Consider the following 13,826-nt stretch of genomic DNA (forward strand, 5'->3'; position numbering starts at 1 on the left):
CCGTCGTTACATTCATTGACTGGCTGCTTGCTCAACACAATGTGAATTTGTTGTATGTGGCTGACTTCACATTCTCCAGACCCTCACCTCACCTCGGTTACGATGCAACACAAAGATGCCCACGAAACATTTTGTTAACACCTGAACATATAACTTTGCAAAATCTAACAGCTTCCCCAATAATACCAGAACGAAAGACTTGACCATAACTCGAAACTCAAAAGGCAAACTTGTAAACTTAACGGAGAAAGAAAATATGCTTTAAAGGCTATGACGCTTCTTTTGGGGAATCGCTTAAAATGCCCAAAATCGCGGATTGCCTAATGTTTGATTGTCCTTCCCATGCAATTTTTGAACACGGTGATATAGCAATTTTGAACACCCATCTACTATCAATTCACAACCACCAGTTTTCATTGAATTAATTATTTGAAGCATCTCAGAATCTTTCATTAAGATCGGGACTATATCCGTTTTTTTAAAAAACGGATGTCGCGGTCGCGATATTATGAGCGAGGTTGGAGCGCCCATTCGCAATCGCCTTTTACGATCAAAACAAGATGAAGCAAGGTAATTTAATTATTCGAATGCTGTCAATTGATGTCGCATCGTTTTCTGCATCGTTTGATATTGATTTTATGATACTAACCGTGGTAGTCGAATTAATTCATCGAGAAAGAGGAAACTTCGCGAGTTGTTCGCAGTTTGCGACAATGAGGGCCCTATACCTGTAATCCTTGGGATAGACTCTAATGCTCCACCAACCAATTCCGCAGAGGCACAATTTCTCGAGGCTTGTGATATCTTACAGTATGTACCATAGTTCTATCATGCACAAATTTTAATACTATTGAAACCGCTCTACATTTCCTGTAGAATTTACTAATCTCACTTACAGAGATCGACCCTTCAATGAATCAAATCTACCCGCCCGACGACAACTTCGATCCGATTCCTTGAAACAAAAATCAGCAATTCGCCAAACAGGCAAGGACCTTTTGGTAAAAGATGCGTCTCATAAAATAGAACATTATTTCAAAAGCGATGGTGCAATACCACGAAAGAGCCGTGGCACTCCTCCAATTGAGAACAGTAACGAAGGACGAAATATCGAGAGAAATGGAGATGACGTTAGGGCAACAGCAGCAGCGACTGGCGTTTCTATACGCAGATCGCCCTCGAAGAGCTTGCAGACAAATTCACCGACCGAGTCTTCTGCAGACATTATTTCTTCCGTGGAGGAGGCACCTGAAATAGCTAGTCATCTTACGAATGCGGCGCAAAGTCAACAGCAACAGCATGATTTGTCCAGTAGAAATTTCGAAGTCGATCGTATCAAGACAGTAGTGGAAAGCCCTCCTGGAAGCCCTGGAGTGAATCCAAGGGAAGCCGTACCTCCATCTGCCGAAGACGTTGCGAACCTGCAAGAGCCAGTTATCTTTGGCGCGAATGATGAGAATCATCATGCTGCAACTGCTCATTTACCACCGAAAGAGGTTCAAGAAGCCCGAATAGAGGAGATGGAGAAGGCACGCGAGCACACAGGGGATAGAGGTAGACATTCAATCACGAATTCACTTAGGATTGCCGTGGATTTACCTTCCTCTCCAAGTTCAACAATCGATGCACATTCAACCACAACCCCTGCCCGGCACGATGTTTCTGCAGATACAAGCCCTGAGAATGATAATTCTCGCTACGAAGAGGCTAAAAACCCAGATAATGACGTCGATCTCAAGCCTTCAACAGAGCCAAAGTCGAATCGCGAGGACATTGCTCAGGAAGATGAACACAACAGCAGACACAAGACTCAAAATGAACTCTCTAGTACTGAGGCACTGGGTAGTAATTCAATGTCAGCTGATGCTCAACTTCGTATGGAAGACCAAGCCGCTGCCGGCTCCAAAATTGCTGCGGTTACTGAGATAGCAGATTCTGAAGCTTCGAGTTCGCAGGGTGCTGAAGATCTTAAACTACTGGCACAGCAGGACAGAAATTCGGAGAAAAAAATCGCTGTGGAAAGAGCCGGCGACGGGGCAAATGCTTCGCTGGCAGATGAAACAGTGCGAAGCGAAAAGGTTCGTCCGACCCCCAAAGCAAACGAAGTACCAGATTCGGAGGGTGAGGGACAAACTCCAGTCGACGCTATGGACTTGGATGTCGCTAGTGTCAAGGATTCATCTGAAAGTCAAACTACGTTAGAAAGTGGTCCTATCACAAATGCAAAAGAGCCAACCTCCGTTCTTGAAGAGACCCCAATGCAGATGCCCTCTGATGCTAAGACGCCACCATCTGCGATGTCTACTCCTACAACGCGCAAAGCATCATCGTCAACGCCCGTTCCAGTTCAAGCGCCAATTGAGCGTATGACGACAAGAGTCGCTTCAGGGGCAATCAGACATAAGTCTGTATCTGAGATCCTAGGCGAAACACCGGCGCCGAACACCTCTCCTACTTCTGCGAGAAGTCCTGTTAGCAAGCTAGATACTGAATCGGCTGTTAACTCCCCTTCAAGAGGAAGTACGCCAGGTTCTACTCGTAGTCTGCTCCAAAAATCAAAGGAGAAGAATCAAAGTAGACTTTCAACGGTCGTGTTTGCTAAGAAGCCTACTCCCGGTCCCAGAGTCAACGATATCACTTTGGTGCCTAGGGGTGCTAATTCACATGCAGCACATGCAGCATCTCCTTATGACGATTACTTCGCGTGTTTGTATCTCAATAGCCACAACACACAAAAAACAGGCTATCCGCCATTGGACGGACTACTACAAACCGCTCACAAAACTATCACGACCTCAAATGCTTTTGTGCCCATAACTGAGAATCAAACTACAAGGATTCTGAAGCGCATATATGGGCTCCAGAACACTTCCAAATGGTCTCTACGCCAGCCTAAGCGATCCGAAGAACCCATTCGGCCAACTACGCATTGGGACGTCCTTCTTCAAGAAGCGAAATGGATGCGAACAGATTTTCGTGAAGAACGAAAGTGGAAAATGGCAGTGGCTAAGAACCTAGCATATGCTTGTGCCGAGTGGTTCGAAGCTAGCGTCGAGGAACGAAAAATCCTACAAGTAAATGCTACTCGCCCAGCATTAGTCCTGGCTGAAACCTCGAAGGATGTTGAAATGGATGATGAGACTAGTAAATCTCTTTCGCACCCCACTCCCGAACTGATCGCCTCTGCAGAATTTGATTCTCCAATGGACGATGTCGATGATGAACTTCGCCTTAGTCTTATAGATACTGTCAGCCCTACTGCGATCTTCGGCCTTCAGGATGATGATGTTGTTTTTGGATTGAGTAGATCTCCTGCAACCGATAAACTGTTAGAGGAATTGCCCTTATATGGTGCGCCACTCAGTGTTCCTTGCAATGACTTGCCTACCTCTGAAGTTGACCCTGATCGCTTCTGGAGACGACCCGCGGTCGGTATCAGTAAGTACGTAGAAGGCAGAATGGAATTGAAGTTTCAGGGCCCCTCGCGGAAGAGGAGCCGATTTGAGTATGAAGAAGACAGTGAAGATGAAGATGCCGAAATAGATGAATCTAGGCGTGAGAAGTCTCTTTTACCGCCTGAACAAACCAACATTGGTTTATTTGACCCCGCCAACAAGCATATCCGCGACCGTATTCATGCTGGACATCAATTTCGGCCACCTTCAGAATTTCCTATGCCAGTGCAAAGTTTCTTCGAGAATCGCTCATGTTCACAGTGGACTTGTTCCGAGGACGACGAGTTAAAGAGACACGTACGAGAGTATGCTTACAATTGGTCGCTTATTTCGAATATGTTATCAAGCCGATCGCTATTTTCATCAGGCGCTGAGAGACGTACGCCTTGGGAATGTTTTGAACGATGGATAGCTTTAGAAGGCTTACCTGCAGAAATGCAAAAAACCGCATACTTCAAGGCCTATAACAACAGAATGGAGGCAGCCCAGCGTAATCTTCAGATTATGGCTGCTGAAGCTGCCCGGCAACCCATCGTGAATGGTCAACCAGTCCCACCTCGAAAGCGAACTACGACCACCCAACGTGTGGAGAAACGGAGGAATCAAAAACATTTAAGCTTAATTGATGCCATGAGAAGATTAGCGAAAAAACGCGAGAACTCTGCTCAAAAGCAGCAGTTGACTGCTGCACAGGCTGCAGCAAGAAAGCCAGCCGAACCAACTCAAACATGGACACCTATCAAGACCCCTCAAGAGTTTAGTCGTTTGAAACATGACCGAGAGGAGCAATACAAGAAAAGCATGGCTGCCTTCCAGCTACGGCAGGAGCAAGTTAGAAGAGTAAGTAGTCACAAGACTTTACCCAAATTTATGTAAACATACTGACACCGCATCAGGAAGCACAAGCTCGCCAAAGAAATGCAATTCAGCAGCAACAAGCTCACCCCAATGGCTTGCCACAACGTGGTCCAGCTCTTCCGAACGGTCTCGTTCCCCCGATTGGACAACCTAACGGAAACGGCCATCTCGCTGTTCCTGGACAGAATAGACCTCGTCCGTTGCCCCCTCACATGGCTGGAGTTGGGCCGATGCCCAACAATCTTCGGATTCCGCAAGCAATGTCCAATGGTGTTCCGCAAGCTCAAATGCAGGGAGGGTTACCATTGAATCCTGCCTTAACACCTGAGCTTGCAGATGGCGCTCGTCGTGCTGCTCTGCAACAAAGACAACAACAACATATGCAGAGCATGGCGCAGCAGCAGAATAGCCCACATCCAGGACAGGCACAGAACTCCCCTCCACGAATGAATGGCATGCCTGCGCAGCCTGGATTCATGCCCAATAATATGAATTCTTACAATAGCAACCATATCAATGGTATGGCTGGTTCTCCTGGTATATCAGCGCCTTCTCCAGCTCAAGCAGGCTCTCCTCGGCTAGACCTGCCTCCTTCCGGACTTCCTAATGGTGGCCTGCCTCCAAATGTTCCGTTCAGTGAAATAGCACAAAACGTAAAAAAAGCCAATCCCAATGCGTCTCCAAACGAAATCCACAAGTTGGTGGGTGAAAATATAGCTGCATATGCTAACAACAGGCATTTGCAGCAGCGAGGCTTGGTCCAACCTCCAAGCGGCATAGCAACCAGTGCTATGAACGCAGCGGCCGGCAACAACAACATTGGAATGAATGGTCAAGGAGGACAGCGACCACCGCCAATCGGCATCGAGAATGCTAGTCCGCAGATGTATGCTCAAATGTTGAGTAATCATCATCAGCAGAGACTAATTACTCAGCAGGCACAACAGCAGGCAGCACAACAGCAGCAACAGCACTCGCAAGCCATCGTGAACCAAAATCGAGGGCAAGGGAATGGCAATGGGGCGCAACAAAATGGGGTAAAATGAAGCATTGATTAATCGGTCGCGACGAAGCAAACGTTGTATGGGTTTGGTTTGCCGTGTCAAGTGCTTTTGAAGGGACGACGATTGTAGAAGTATACATAGATCTTGCTGAGCTCTTACAAGAGTTTAAGAGCTTGCACTCAGTTTTGCTAGCATTGCTCGCAGATGACTTATTGAATTAAGAAGCATTAGTGAACATATGTACAGTTATTGTACCTTGTGCATTCCGCAAACCTAGCATGATTGAGCATTTTCGTTCTCTACTTCTCTGTCTTTAACTATTTCCTTGACTTACTGATTTCTGAAAAGCATCGATAATCTAGTTCCAGAGTTGTGATGATAACTATTCGGAGGAGACAAAACATGCCTCAAATGACCACAAGTGCATTATTTCCTTTTGATTCACTTGCCAGAGAGACAATTCGAAAAATCATCTAATTAAAACTTTGTTCGGCTTTTTTCTTCCAAAAAATGATGTAACTTGATTCTTTTATTTGCAACTCCATATGTAGTCTAATAATGAAAGTCTGACGATATTTGTCGAGATATCTAATCAAAATTGACCTGGCCTGGGTCTCTCTTCCAGATAAAATGAGAGGGCTCTGCGTATCGATAAAAACACAATCACGTGTTAGTTTAGATGGACCCACTATATCGGCTTAAATGCTGTGTTTGGAGCATCCTAAATATATGGTAATTTAAGCTGAGTCGCAACATACATAAAGTTTGTAACACTTCAATCACAAAATACATCTTTCAATTTTATCATTAAAGCGTTCTGAGAGATTTTTATTTTTGAGCAAAATACCAATTATTAACTGTTGTCGTCGAATACTCAGATTAGGTAGCCGTGCATATCTTCTATTCACGCGTTGCTCGAACCATCCTTTGGATTACGCCCATACGCTCCGAATCTATATCCCGCGATCGAGAATGTTGCCATCGAGCGATGCGCCCAAAATTTCCATGAAGGGTTTCTCCTTGGGCGCAGGGTCTAAAAATGGTTCGCTGAAATCCAATGGTAGGCCGCAGCCCAAGTCGGGGTTAGGAAAGCGGCCTAGAAGCAGTTTTGCGCACGACGACGAAGATTCAGATAACTCAGATAATGGGACAAGTGCGAGAAGGGTAAAGCATGAGGCTGTTACGGGGTTTGCAGATGGAGGCGTTATCAGAGAGGGAGATGAGAAGAGAGTGGCTGCGCCACTAGTTATTCCGAAACAAGAGAATAAAGATTGGAAGGGGGAAGCGAGAGAGAGGAAAGGAAGGGGGAGGAATTTGTTGCCAGAGGAGGAGCAGAGGAGGAGGGCTGGGGAAGAGAACGAAGAAAAGGCAGATGTTGTGAAAGGGAATGATGAGGAGATAAAATGGGGATTGACTGTGAAGACTAAAGTCAAGGAGGAGTTGATCGATAGTGAGCGAACCATTGAACAGACTACACAAGCGGCGAAAGTGGAAGATAATCCAAAGATTAAAACTGAGGACGAGCTGGCAATCGAGGCATTGATGGGGGTCGAGTCGAAACGAAATGGGCCAGACTTGATCATTGCTTCTGTTAATGAAAACGGAAATGATTTGGTCACAGAAGAAGATGCCTACAAGAGAGCTATTGCATCCGCACCAGATATTTCGACATTAGAAGATTATGATGCGGTGCCGGTAGAAGAATTCGGCGCCGCGCTATTAAGAGGAATGGGGTGGGATGGTAAAGAAAGAAAAGGTGGTGGAAAAGAGGTCAAGAGGAGGCAGAATTTATTAGGCTTAGGAGCAAAGGAACTGAAAGATGCAGAGGAACTAGGGGCCTGGGTTCAGAAGACCGATGCCAAAAGGTTACGACCTGGGGGTTCGTCTCATTCACATCGAGGAAGTGATAGGGATAAGAAGAAAATGGGTGACTACGCCAGGGAGAGAGATGAGAGAAGTCATCGTAGAGATAGAGATGAGGGTCGTGATGGGGAAAGGGAAAGGGAAAGAGATCGCCATCATGATCGTGACAAATCATATAGGAGAGATAGAGATGACCACAGGGAGCGCAGGAGTCGGTGAATCGTTTGGACGTGGTGCACGGAAAATCGAGTATTTTCATATCACCGAAGCCACATAAGAATTGTCTATAGTAATCCTGTAATTCAACAGCCGAGGGTGGCGGATCATCTCGGTAACCTGTTTTGACAATGTTACATATTGTTCTCCATCCAAAGATGTCATTCTACAACTTGCTACACCAATGACCTCTCCACAAAATCATCCTCGGATATGAAATCTTACATACTTATCTGTCGGTAGTAACCATACATACCGGGTAAGGTCCAACGATTATGTTTTATCCCAGACGTCACAGGAATAAGTACCGGATTGTTGGACAAAAAAACTGGCTCCGGAATCAAAACATAGACCGGAATCCGCAATCGTACCATGTTCCCGAGAAACAAAACAGTCGATCGAGACTTGTAGTGAGGGGGTTTCAAACATTCAAGGCGGAGAGTGAAATATTCTGTCCAATCTCATCACATGCGAGCATCATTGCACGAACATCGAGAGCCGGTTGGCAGCACCTTCCGTTTCGAATAATCTATTTCATCCGCCATGGTAGTTAGTTCTACAGGCTCATGGTGTTATTAGCTACTTCTGTAAGCTTACATATCGATCAACATGTCCACTTCTTCAATCGTGCGGAGCTCCGTGAACCATCATGCAAGTGTCTTGGAGTTGAGTGGAACCAGATGTTGTATAAATACAGAAAGTTTGGCCTTTTCTTTCTTTATCTCTCTCTGTCAACTTCGAATCTCAAGCTTTTTGATCATTTCTATCGACCATGGACCACTCCACGGGTGCAATGTTGGGGTATCCTACCAAACCAACAGTCATAATTGTCGTGGTTTCTTACGCAGTCTATATCATTGTCAACAAGCTAATACTATCACATCTTCGTCGTGTTAAAGCCAAGAAGCTTGATTGCAAAAATCCTCCTGCCCAAAAGAATCGTCTTCCTTTAGGCATTGATCAGGTGACCCGAACTCTTAACTCCCTCGCGGCAAAGACTTTCCCTACCGACATTCAAAATGAATACAAAAGATTGAATGCTCTTACCTATAGCAATTCCATTCTCGGCAACGATGGCTTTGCAACTATTGACGAAAAAAACATCAAAGCAATGCTTGGAACACAATTTCCCGACTTCGATTTGGGTGCTCAAAGGAATAATAATCTCATACCATTCTTGGGCCCTGGTATATTTGCACAAGATGGGAAAGATTGGGAACGATCGAGGGCACTTATGAGACCACAATTTGCAAGGGATAATCTAAGCGATTTGGAAATGGAAGAAAGACATTTCCAGGTCTTGCTGGAGGCTCTACCTGGAATTGAAAAAGATGGTTGGACGGGCGAAATAGATGTTCAGCCTTTGTTGTTCCGATTCACGTTGGATACGGCAACGGAATTTCTTTTGGGTCAGAGTGTTGAGAGTCAACTTGCGGGAATGAAAACTGCCCTCGACATCACGGGTGAGGTGAAAGATGTCGACGCCTTTGCAACACAATTCGATATTGGAAACATGAGCTTGGCGAAGAGATCGAAATTTGCTTCATATGCTGTGAGTGCGCTTCAATCTTTTTCACATCTCTTGAACTCCAAAGCGGGTGAATTTCCAGGTTTTAGATCTCTTTAATTTCCCAATGTAGCCCAAGCTATTTGCCCATCCTCATCAAAACTCCTCTACGATAGCCCTGCTAACCATCTCGAATTTCAGTGGCTGGTGTGGCCAAGTGGTTTCAGGAAGGCCACCAAAACTTGCCATCAAGTAATTGATCGGATAGTTGCCGGAAATCTCGAGAAAATGAAAGCAGCCGGGGATGTCGGCGATTCAGATCGTTACGTTTTCTTCGAAGCCTTAGCAGAGAAAACCCGGGATCCGATGGAACTACGTGCGCAGGTCATGAACATCCTCCTCGCGGGTCGGGATACCACAGCATCTCTTCTTGGCTTTACTATACTCAGACTAGCCCGAGATGCCACACGCTACCAAAAATTAAGAGAGATAGTCCTGGAGGAATTTGGCACTTTCAGTGAGCCGAAAAATATCACATTTACGCATATCAAGACTTGCAGATATCTCCAATGGGTTCTGAATGAAACGTTAAGATTGTATCCGTTAGTGCCATGGAACATGAGAGTGGCAAACAAAGATACTACGTTGCCACGTGGTGGTGGTAAGGATGGGAATAGCAAGATTTTTGTGAAAAAGGGTACGGTAGTGGAGTATAGTGTTTTTGCGTTGCATAGACGAAAGGAGCTTTGGGGTGAGGATGCGGATGAGTTTAAACCGGAGAGATGGGAAGGAAGGAAGGGGGGTTGGGATTACTTACCGGTATGTTCATTATGTCGCCTTTCTCACCTTCTTTTACTTCCTCTCCTACTGTCTTCTACTTCCGAAGCAAGCTTCATTAGTCTAGATAAAACACTCCGTCGAGTTTGCAACATCTCCCTGACACGTTTGAATACATCTCCAATCCTTCCAACTTCACACAACCTTCCCAATTTCTTAAAGGTATCACAAATGTGAGCCCACACTAACACAAGTCTATAGTTCAATGGTGGCCCCCGCGTCTGTATAGGGCAACAATACGCACTCACAGAAGCCGGGTTCTTTATCATCAGATTACTGCAGAAATATGATCAGATGGAAAGCGTGGACAAGACGGACGTCACGTTTAATGTGACATTGACGATGTGTAGTGGGAATGGGGTTAACGTTAAGTTGCATGAGGCCGGGCTGTGAGGGCGGGGTCGTTTTAGTGAAGAAGAGTGGAATATAGATATCAGTATTTCAATTCGAAGTATATATCGCCCTGTCTCAAACATCGAGTGAATCAAGCATACACCAGTATTCGTATGAAGCATTGAAGCATTGAATTGGTCTCATTTAATATGGTGAGACGGAACCATTTTTCAATAATATTGCCCTGCAGCAGCGCAACTAATAATACAACGAGTTTATCGCCTTGAGAATTGTCATTATATAGTACAGTATATTCAGAACACGATGACTCTATAATTTTCATCAAATGAATCTAATCCCCCATTTTAAGCACCGAGTTTCTTAGCTGTATCAAATGCATGGCCTAATGATGTCTTGTTATCAACCTTACCCGCCCCAGGCCCATCCAACAACTTTCTAGCTCTCAACTCAAACGCCTCAATCATCTTTGGTGCTACCTGAGGTGCAACCGCTTTACTCAACGCCGTGTATAAAGGATTCGCAAACTGAAATTCGATTACCAAGTTCACCTCCGTTTGTTCTCTCGCATCGTGTTCCGTCTTATCAGTTTGTGGCTGTCCGCTCGGTGGTTTGTAATGGAAAGGCTTCAATGACCAGCGCGTATTGAGACTTTGAAATATACTGTTGGCAGAAGCGGACTTATGGTATGTTTCCGAATGATGAGGAACGTTGGATTCAGGAATGGAAGTTGCGGCATCCCCACCGAGTGCTTCGACGATAGTGCCAGGAACGCAGAGAAGCTTGGAAGTGAAGGTTTCTTCAACGCCGGCCCAGCCAACGGTGAGATTTGCTTCAGCGGGCCATTTTTTCCCAGTGGAATCGGGTGCGGACCATTTAGTTACAACGGAAGAGGTGCAGTAGGGGACGAAGGTCGAGTAGCTGTCCACGTCGGCGATTAGACTGTAGAGGGATGAAGATTTGTAGGGCAGGATTCGCTTTTCGGTTAGAATTTGCGGTTCGCTGCCGGGGAGAGTTATGAACGATCGTCGGGTTGAGGGGGCAAATGTGCGGAAAGCAGATGCCGGACGTAGGGTGCGGAGCATGCCTCTCATTGGAGTAGACATTTTGAGGTGATGATAATTGATATGGCTGCGGGGTAAGAGGAAAGCGATTGAGAGGGTTGTGAATGGGTTGTTGATTTCAATTGAGGTTATATGGTTTCGAACTTCATAATTTATCAATTGGCCACAAGAATTGAAGTAACCGGAAAAGTTGGGAGCTGATTTAGCTCTGGTAGTACTTGGGTTCTACGGCATTGATGACCTCCAATTATCGTAACCGTCATTGAAAAATTCTGCCAAAATAAGTGTTCACCGCCTCTCATGATCTAGAATTGGAGTTATTGTCTTGTTTCTTGTTTTTGGAGAGTAACTCGAAGTACTTGTACATTCTAATATCGGATTTTTGCATGTTTACTTTCACGTATCTTCCTTAATTGCCGCATTCTCTAGCCATGGCTTCCCCTTCCCCTTCTCCAACTTCGAGTTCGTTCAATAATTCCATCGAGAACGTAACGTCGGAGAGTTACAGGATCGGATATACTATGCTGTGTGATACTGCTGTGTCGACTTATATTCCAGCACTTAGCTCCTGGACCACCTTCACTCCGGCAACATGCTCTTATAATAGATCTCTCCCTGCTGCTGCTTCTACAACTCCTTCATTGTCCATCACTGCCACAGGAATCACAACTCCGTCGCCCCAAGAAACAGCTCTGGGTGATGTATCCACCGTCACTGAATTCAGTAGTACCATGTCAACCACGACGATCACCGGTAGTCTGAGTACGAGTTCCCAAACGAGCAACGCGCCAAGAGAGACGTTTGGATTTGGGATGTCTGGCCTCACCAGTCTGGCTTGGATAATTTACTTCGGCTACAAGTCCCTTCGTCGATGAGTGAAAGACGTGACAAATTCATTGCCGGTGAAGCATTTATACATCGTCGACAATGACGTCAGCCGAGCGAAAACCAAATTCACACTGCAGTCGACTTTCGAATGCGCGAAAGGACATCGATCAAACAAGCAATACACATATATCATCAAGCGCATATACCTTCATTGTCGCATAACCTTCAATGTAATTGAGGCTCTCGTCGCACCTTCCCACCGAATTCACGGGATTTTCGGATTACTTTCTTCCATGGCATCATATGGTCTGATTGGAGCGGATAAACATGGATAAATCGTCGCGGGGTCGATCCCAGAGTGGGGTGGGGTGATATGACCGGCTCAATCCACAGCTCGAAACTACACATCTCGTTTTCAATTCTTCAACTCAATTCTTCAATCTACAAAACAAAACGATTCGGAATTTGACAATTATCTGGTGTAATAATCCTCAAACACAATGGCAGATATATCAGGAAAAAGCGTAAGAGATACTCCATGTCTTGCCCTGTTTTCCAAAGCTTCTTTCTAACGTTCTCGTCTCCTGTAGAACAAGTCATTCGTTCTCGAAAAGCCTTTCTCTGTTAAATTTGAGGAGAGGCCAGTTCCCAAACTCGAATCTGAACACGATGTTCTCATTGCCATAAACTATACTGGTATCTGCGGATCCGATGTTCATTATTGGGTTGAAGGAGCAATCGGTTCCTACGTTGTGAAAGATCCTATGATTCTTGGCCACGAATCCGCTGGTACAATTGTTAGCGTCGGTTCGGCAGTCAAAAGTCTGAAGGTTGGCGATCGTATTGCTCTCGAACCTGGTTATCCATGTCGTCGTTGTCCATCTTGTCTTTCGGGTCATTATAACCTGTGTCCCGAAATGCATTTTGCGGCCACCCCTCCTATCGATGGTACTCTTACAGGATTTTATTCTTCTCCAGCAGATTTCTGTTATAAACTCCCAGAGCATGTATCGCTTCAAGAAGGTGCTCTACTTGAGCCTCTTGCTGTAGCAGTCCATATTTGCAAGCAAGCTGTGATTACCCCAGGACAATCTGTCGTGGTAATGGGAGCAGGTCCCGTTGGTCTATTATGTATGGCAGTGGCTCGTGCATACGGAGCATCTATCATCGTCGCAGCAGATATCCAACCTAGCCGTCTCGAATTCGCGAAATCTTTTGCCGCTACCCACACCTTTACTCCTCAACGTGTCTCCGCCGCAGAGAACGCTGCAACTCTGAAATCTGAAATCGGACTTCCAGATGGCGCAGATGTGGTTATAGATGCCAGTGGAGCAGAACCCTCCATTCAAACCTCTATAAATGTCGTACGTCGCGGAGGAACATATGTTCAAGGAGGAATGGGCAAAGCAGACATCAACTTCCCAATTATGGAACTGTGCACTAAGGAAATCACGGCAAAGGGAAGTTTCAGATATGGAAGTGGTGATTATACATTGGCTCTTCAATTGGTTAGTACAGGGAAGGTAGATGTAAAGAAATTGATTACTGGCGAAGTGCAATTTGAGGATGCGGAGCAGGCTTTCAAGAGTGTGAAGGAAGGAAAGGGGATTAAGGTCTTGATCAAGGGACCAAATGAAAATTAAATGTCATGGATTGTGCATATTGTAGCGTAGGAGTCGAGGTAGGCAGAGTGTAAGCGTTTTGGGAAATGAAGGGGCATGGACGATGAGGGATCAGGATATCCCATCTGAAGTGCCAAATTGAAAATAGGGGAATCTTGTTCTCTGCAAGTGTATTATTGTATATAGTTAACTGAATGAATATATGTCCTCTGTACTAGTAT

General features: G+C 45.4%; 6 protein-coding genes across 9 annotated transcripts; 5 read left to right on the forward strand and 1 right to left on the reverse strand.

Annotated features, from left to right (window-relative positions):
- Positions 1–170: 170 nt before the first annotated feature.
- Bceaf1 lies at positions 171–5,892 on the forward strand. 4 transcript variants are annotated; one of them, XM_024692823.1, is made up of 6 exons: positions 171–570; positions 658–810; positions 899–4,295; positions 4,352–4,966; positions 5,060–5,199; positions 5,252–5,892. In XM_024692823.1, the coding sequence occupies exons 1-6, from the start codon at positions 509–511 to the stop codon at positions 5,301–5,303; spliced, it is 4,419 nt and encodes a 1,472-aa protein (XP_024548602.1). In that variant the 5' UTR covers positions 171–508; the 3' UTR covers positions 5,304–5,892. The 4 variants fall into 4 exon arrangements, with proteins under 4 accessions (XP_024548602.1, XP_024548603.1, XP_024548604.1 ...); XM_024692822.1 differs by having other exon boundaries at positions 4,352–5,199; XM_024692821.1 differs by having other exon boundaries at positions 5,060–5,892.
- A 156-nt stretch (positions 5,893–6,048) lies between these two features.
- On the forward strand, positions 6,049–7,594 carry BCIN_05g00990 (hypothetical protein). Its single transcript, XM_001552030.2, has one exon. It carries the CDS (start codon positions 6,290–6,292, stop codon positions 7,397–7,399), a length of 1,110 nt encoding a protein of 369 aa, XP_001552080.1. The 5' UTR covers positions 6,049–6,289; the 3' UTR covers positions 7,400–7,594.
- Positions 7,595–8,027: 433 nt separating this feature from the next.
- Positions 8,028–10,231, forward strand: BCIN_05g01000 (hypothetical protein). Its single transcript, XM_001552031.2, has 3 exons — positions 8,028–8,948; positions 9,105–9,722; positions 9,942–10,231. Exons 1-3 carry the CDS (start codon positions 8,169–8,171, stop codon positions 10,131–10,133), a joined length of 1,590 nt encoding a protein of 529 aa, XP_001552081.1. The 5' UTR covers positions 8,028–8,168; the 3' UTR covers positions 10,134–10,231.
- Positions 10,232–11,432, reverse strand: Bccoq10. The gene has a single exon (XM_001552032.2). It carries the CDS (start codon positions 11,195–11,197, stop codon positions 10,439–10,441), a length of 759 nt encoding a protein of 252 aa, XP_001552082.1. The 5' UTR covers positions 11,198–11,432; the 3' UTR covers positions 10,232–10,438.
- Positions 11,433–11,463: 31 nt separating this feature from the next.
- On the forward strand, positions 11,464–12,339 carry BCIN_05g01020 (hypothetical protein). Its single transcript, XM_001552033.2, has one exon. The coding sequence runs from the start codon at positions 11,587–11,589 to the stop codon at positions 12,028–12,030; it is 444 nt and encodes a 147-aa protein (XP_001552083.1). The 5' UTR covers positions 11,464–11,586; the 3' UTR covers positions 12,031–12,339.
- A 4-nt stretch (positions 12,340–12,343) lies between these two features.
- Positions 12,344–13,825, forward strand: BCIN_05g01030 (hypothetical protein). Its single transcript, XM_001552034.2, has 2 exons — positions 12,344–12,507; positions 12,574–13,825. The coding sequence occupies exons 1-2, from the start codon at positions 12,484–12,486 to the stop codon at positions 13,624–13,626; spliced, it is 1,077 nt and encodes a 358-aa protein (XP_001552084.1). The 5' UTR covers positions 12,344–12,483; the 3' UTR covers positions 13,627–13,825.
- Position 13,826: the final 1 nt, after the last annotated feature.

Source organism: Botrytis cinerea, chromosome 5 (assembly GCF_000143535.2).
Source record: "Botrytis cinerea B05.10 chromosome 5, complete sequence".
Taxonomy (NCBI): Eukaryota; Fungi; Ascomycota; class Leotiomycetes; order Helotiales; family Sclerotiniaceae; genus Botrytis; species Botrytis cinerea.

Coding starts and splice junctions, on each gene's coding strand:
- Bceaf1 (XM_024692820.1), top strand. CDS start 509: ATGAGCGAGGTTGGAGCGCCCATTCGCAATCGCCTTTTACGATCAAAA. Junction 571..657: donor TCAAAACAAGATGAAGCAAG/GTAATTTAATTA, acceptor TAACCGTGGTAG/TCGAATTAATTCATCGAGAA. Junction 4,296..4,351: donor GGCAGGAGCAAGTTAGAAGA/GTAAGTAGTCAC, acceptor ACACCGCATCAG/GAAGCACAAGCTCGCCAAAG.
- BCIN_05g00990 (XM_001552030.2), top strand. CDS start 6,290: ATGTTGCCATCGAGCGATGCGCCCAAAATTTCCATGAAGGGTTTCTCC.
- BCIN_05g01000 (XM_001552031.2), top strand. CDS start 8,169: ATGGACCACTCCACGGGTGCAATGTTGGGGTATCCTACCAAACCAACA. Junction 8,949..9,104: donor CGAAATTTGCTTCATATGCT/GTGAGTGCGCTT, acceptor CTCGAATTTCAG/TGGCTGGTGTGGCCAAGTGG. Junction 9,723..9,941: donor GGGGTTGGGATTACTTACCG/GTATGTTCATTA, acceptor ACAAGTCTATAG/TTCAATGGTGGCCCCCGCGT.
- Bccoq10 (XM_001552032.2), bottom strand. CDS start 11,197: ATGTCTACTCCAATGAGAGGCATGCTCCGCACCCTACGTCCGGCATCT.
- BCIN_05g01020 (XM_001552033.2), top strand. CDS start 11,587: ATGGCTTCCCCTTCCCCTTCTCCAACTTCGAGTTCGTTCAATAATTCC.
- BCIN_05g01030 (XM_001552034.2), top strand. CDS start 12,484: ATGGCAGATATATCAGGAAAAAGC. Junction 12,508..12,573: donor CAGATATATCAGGAAAAAGC/GTAAGAGATACT, acceptor CGTCTCCTGTAG/AACAAGTCATTCGTTCTCGA.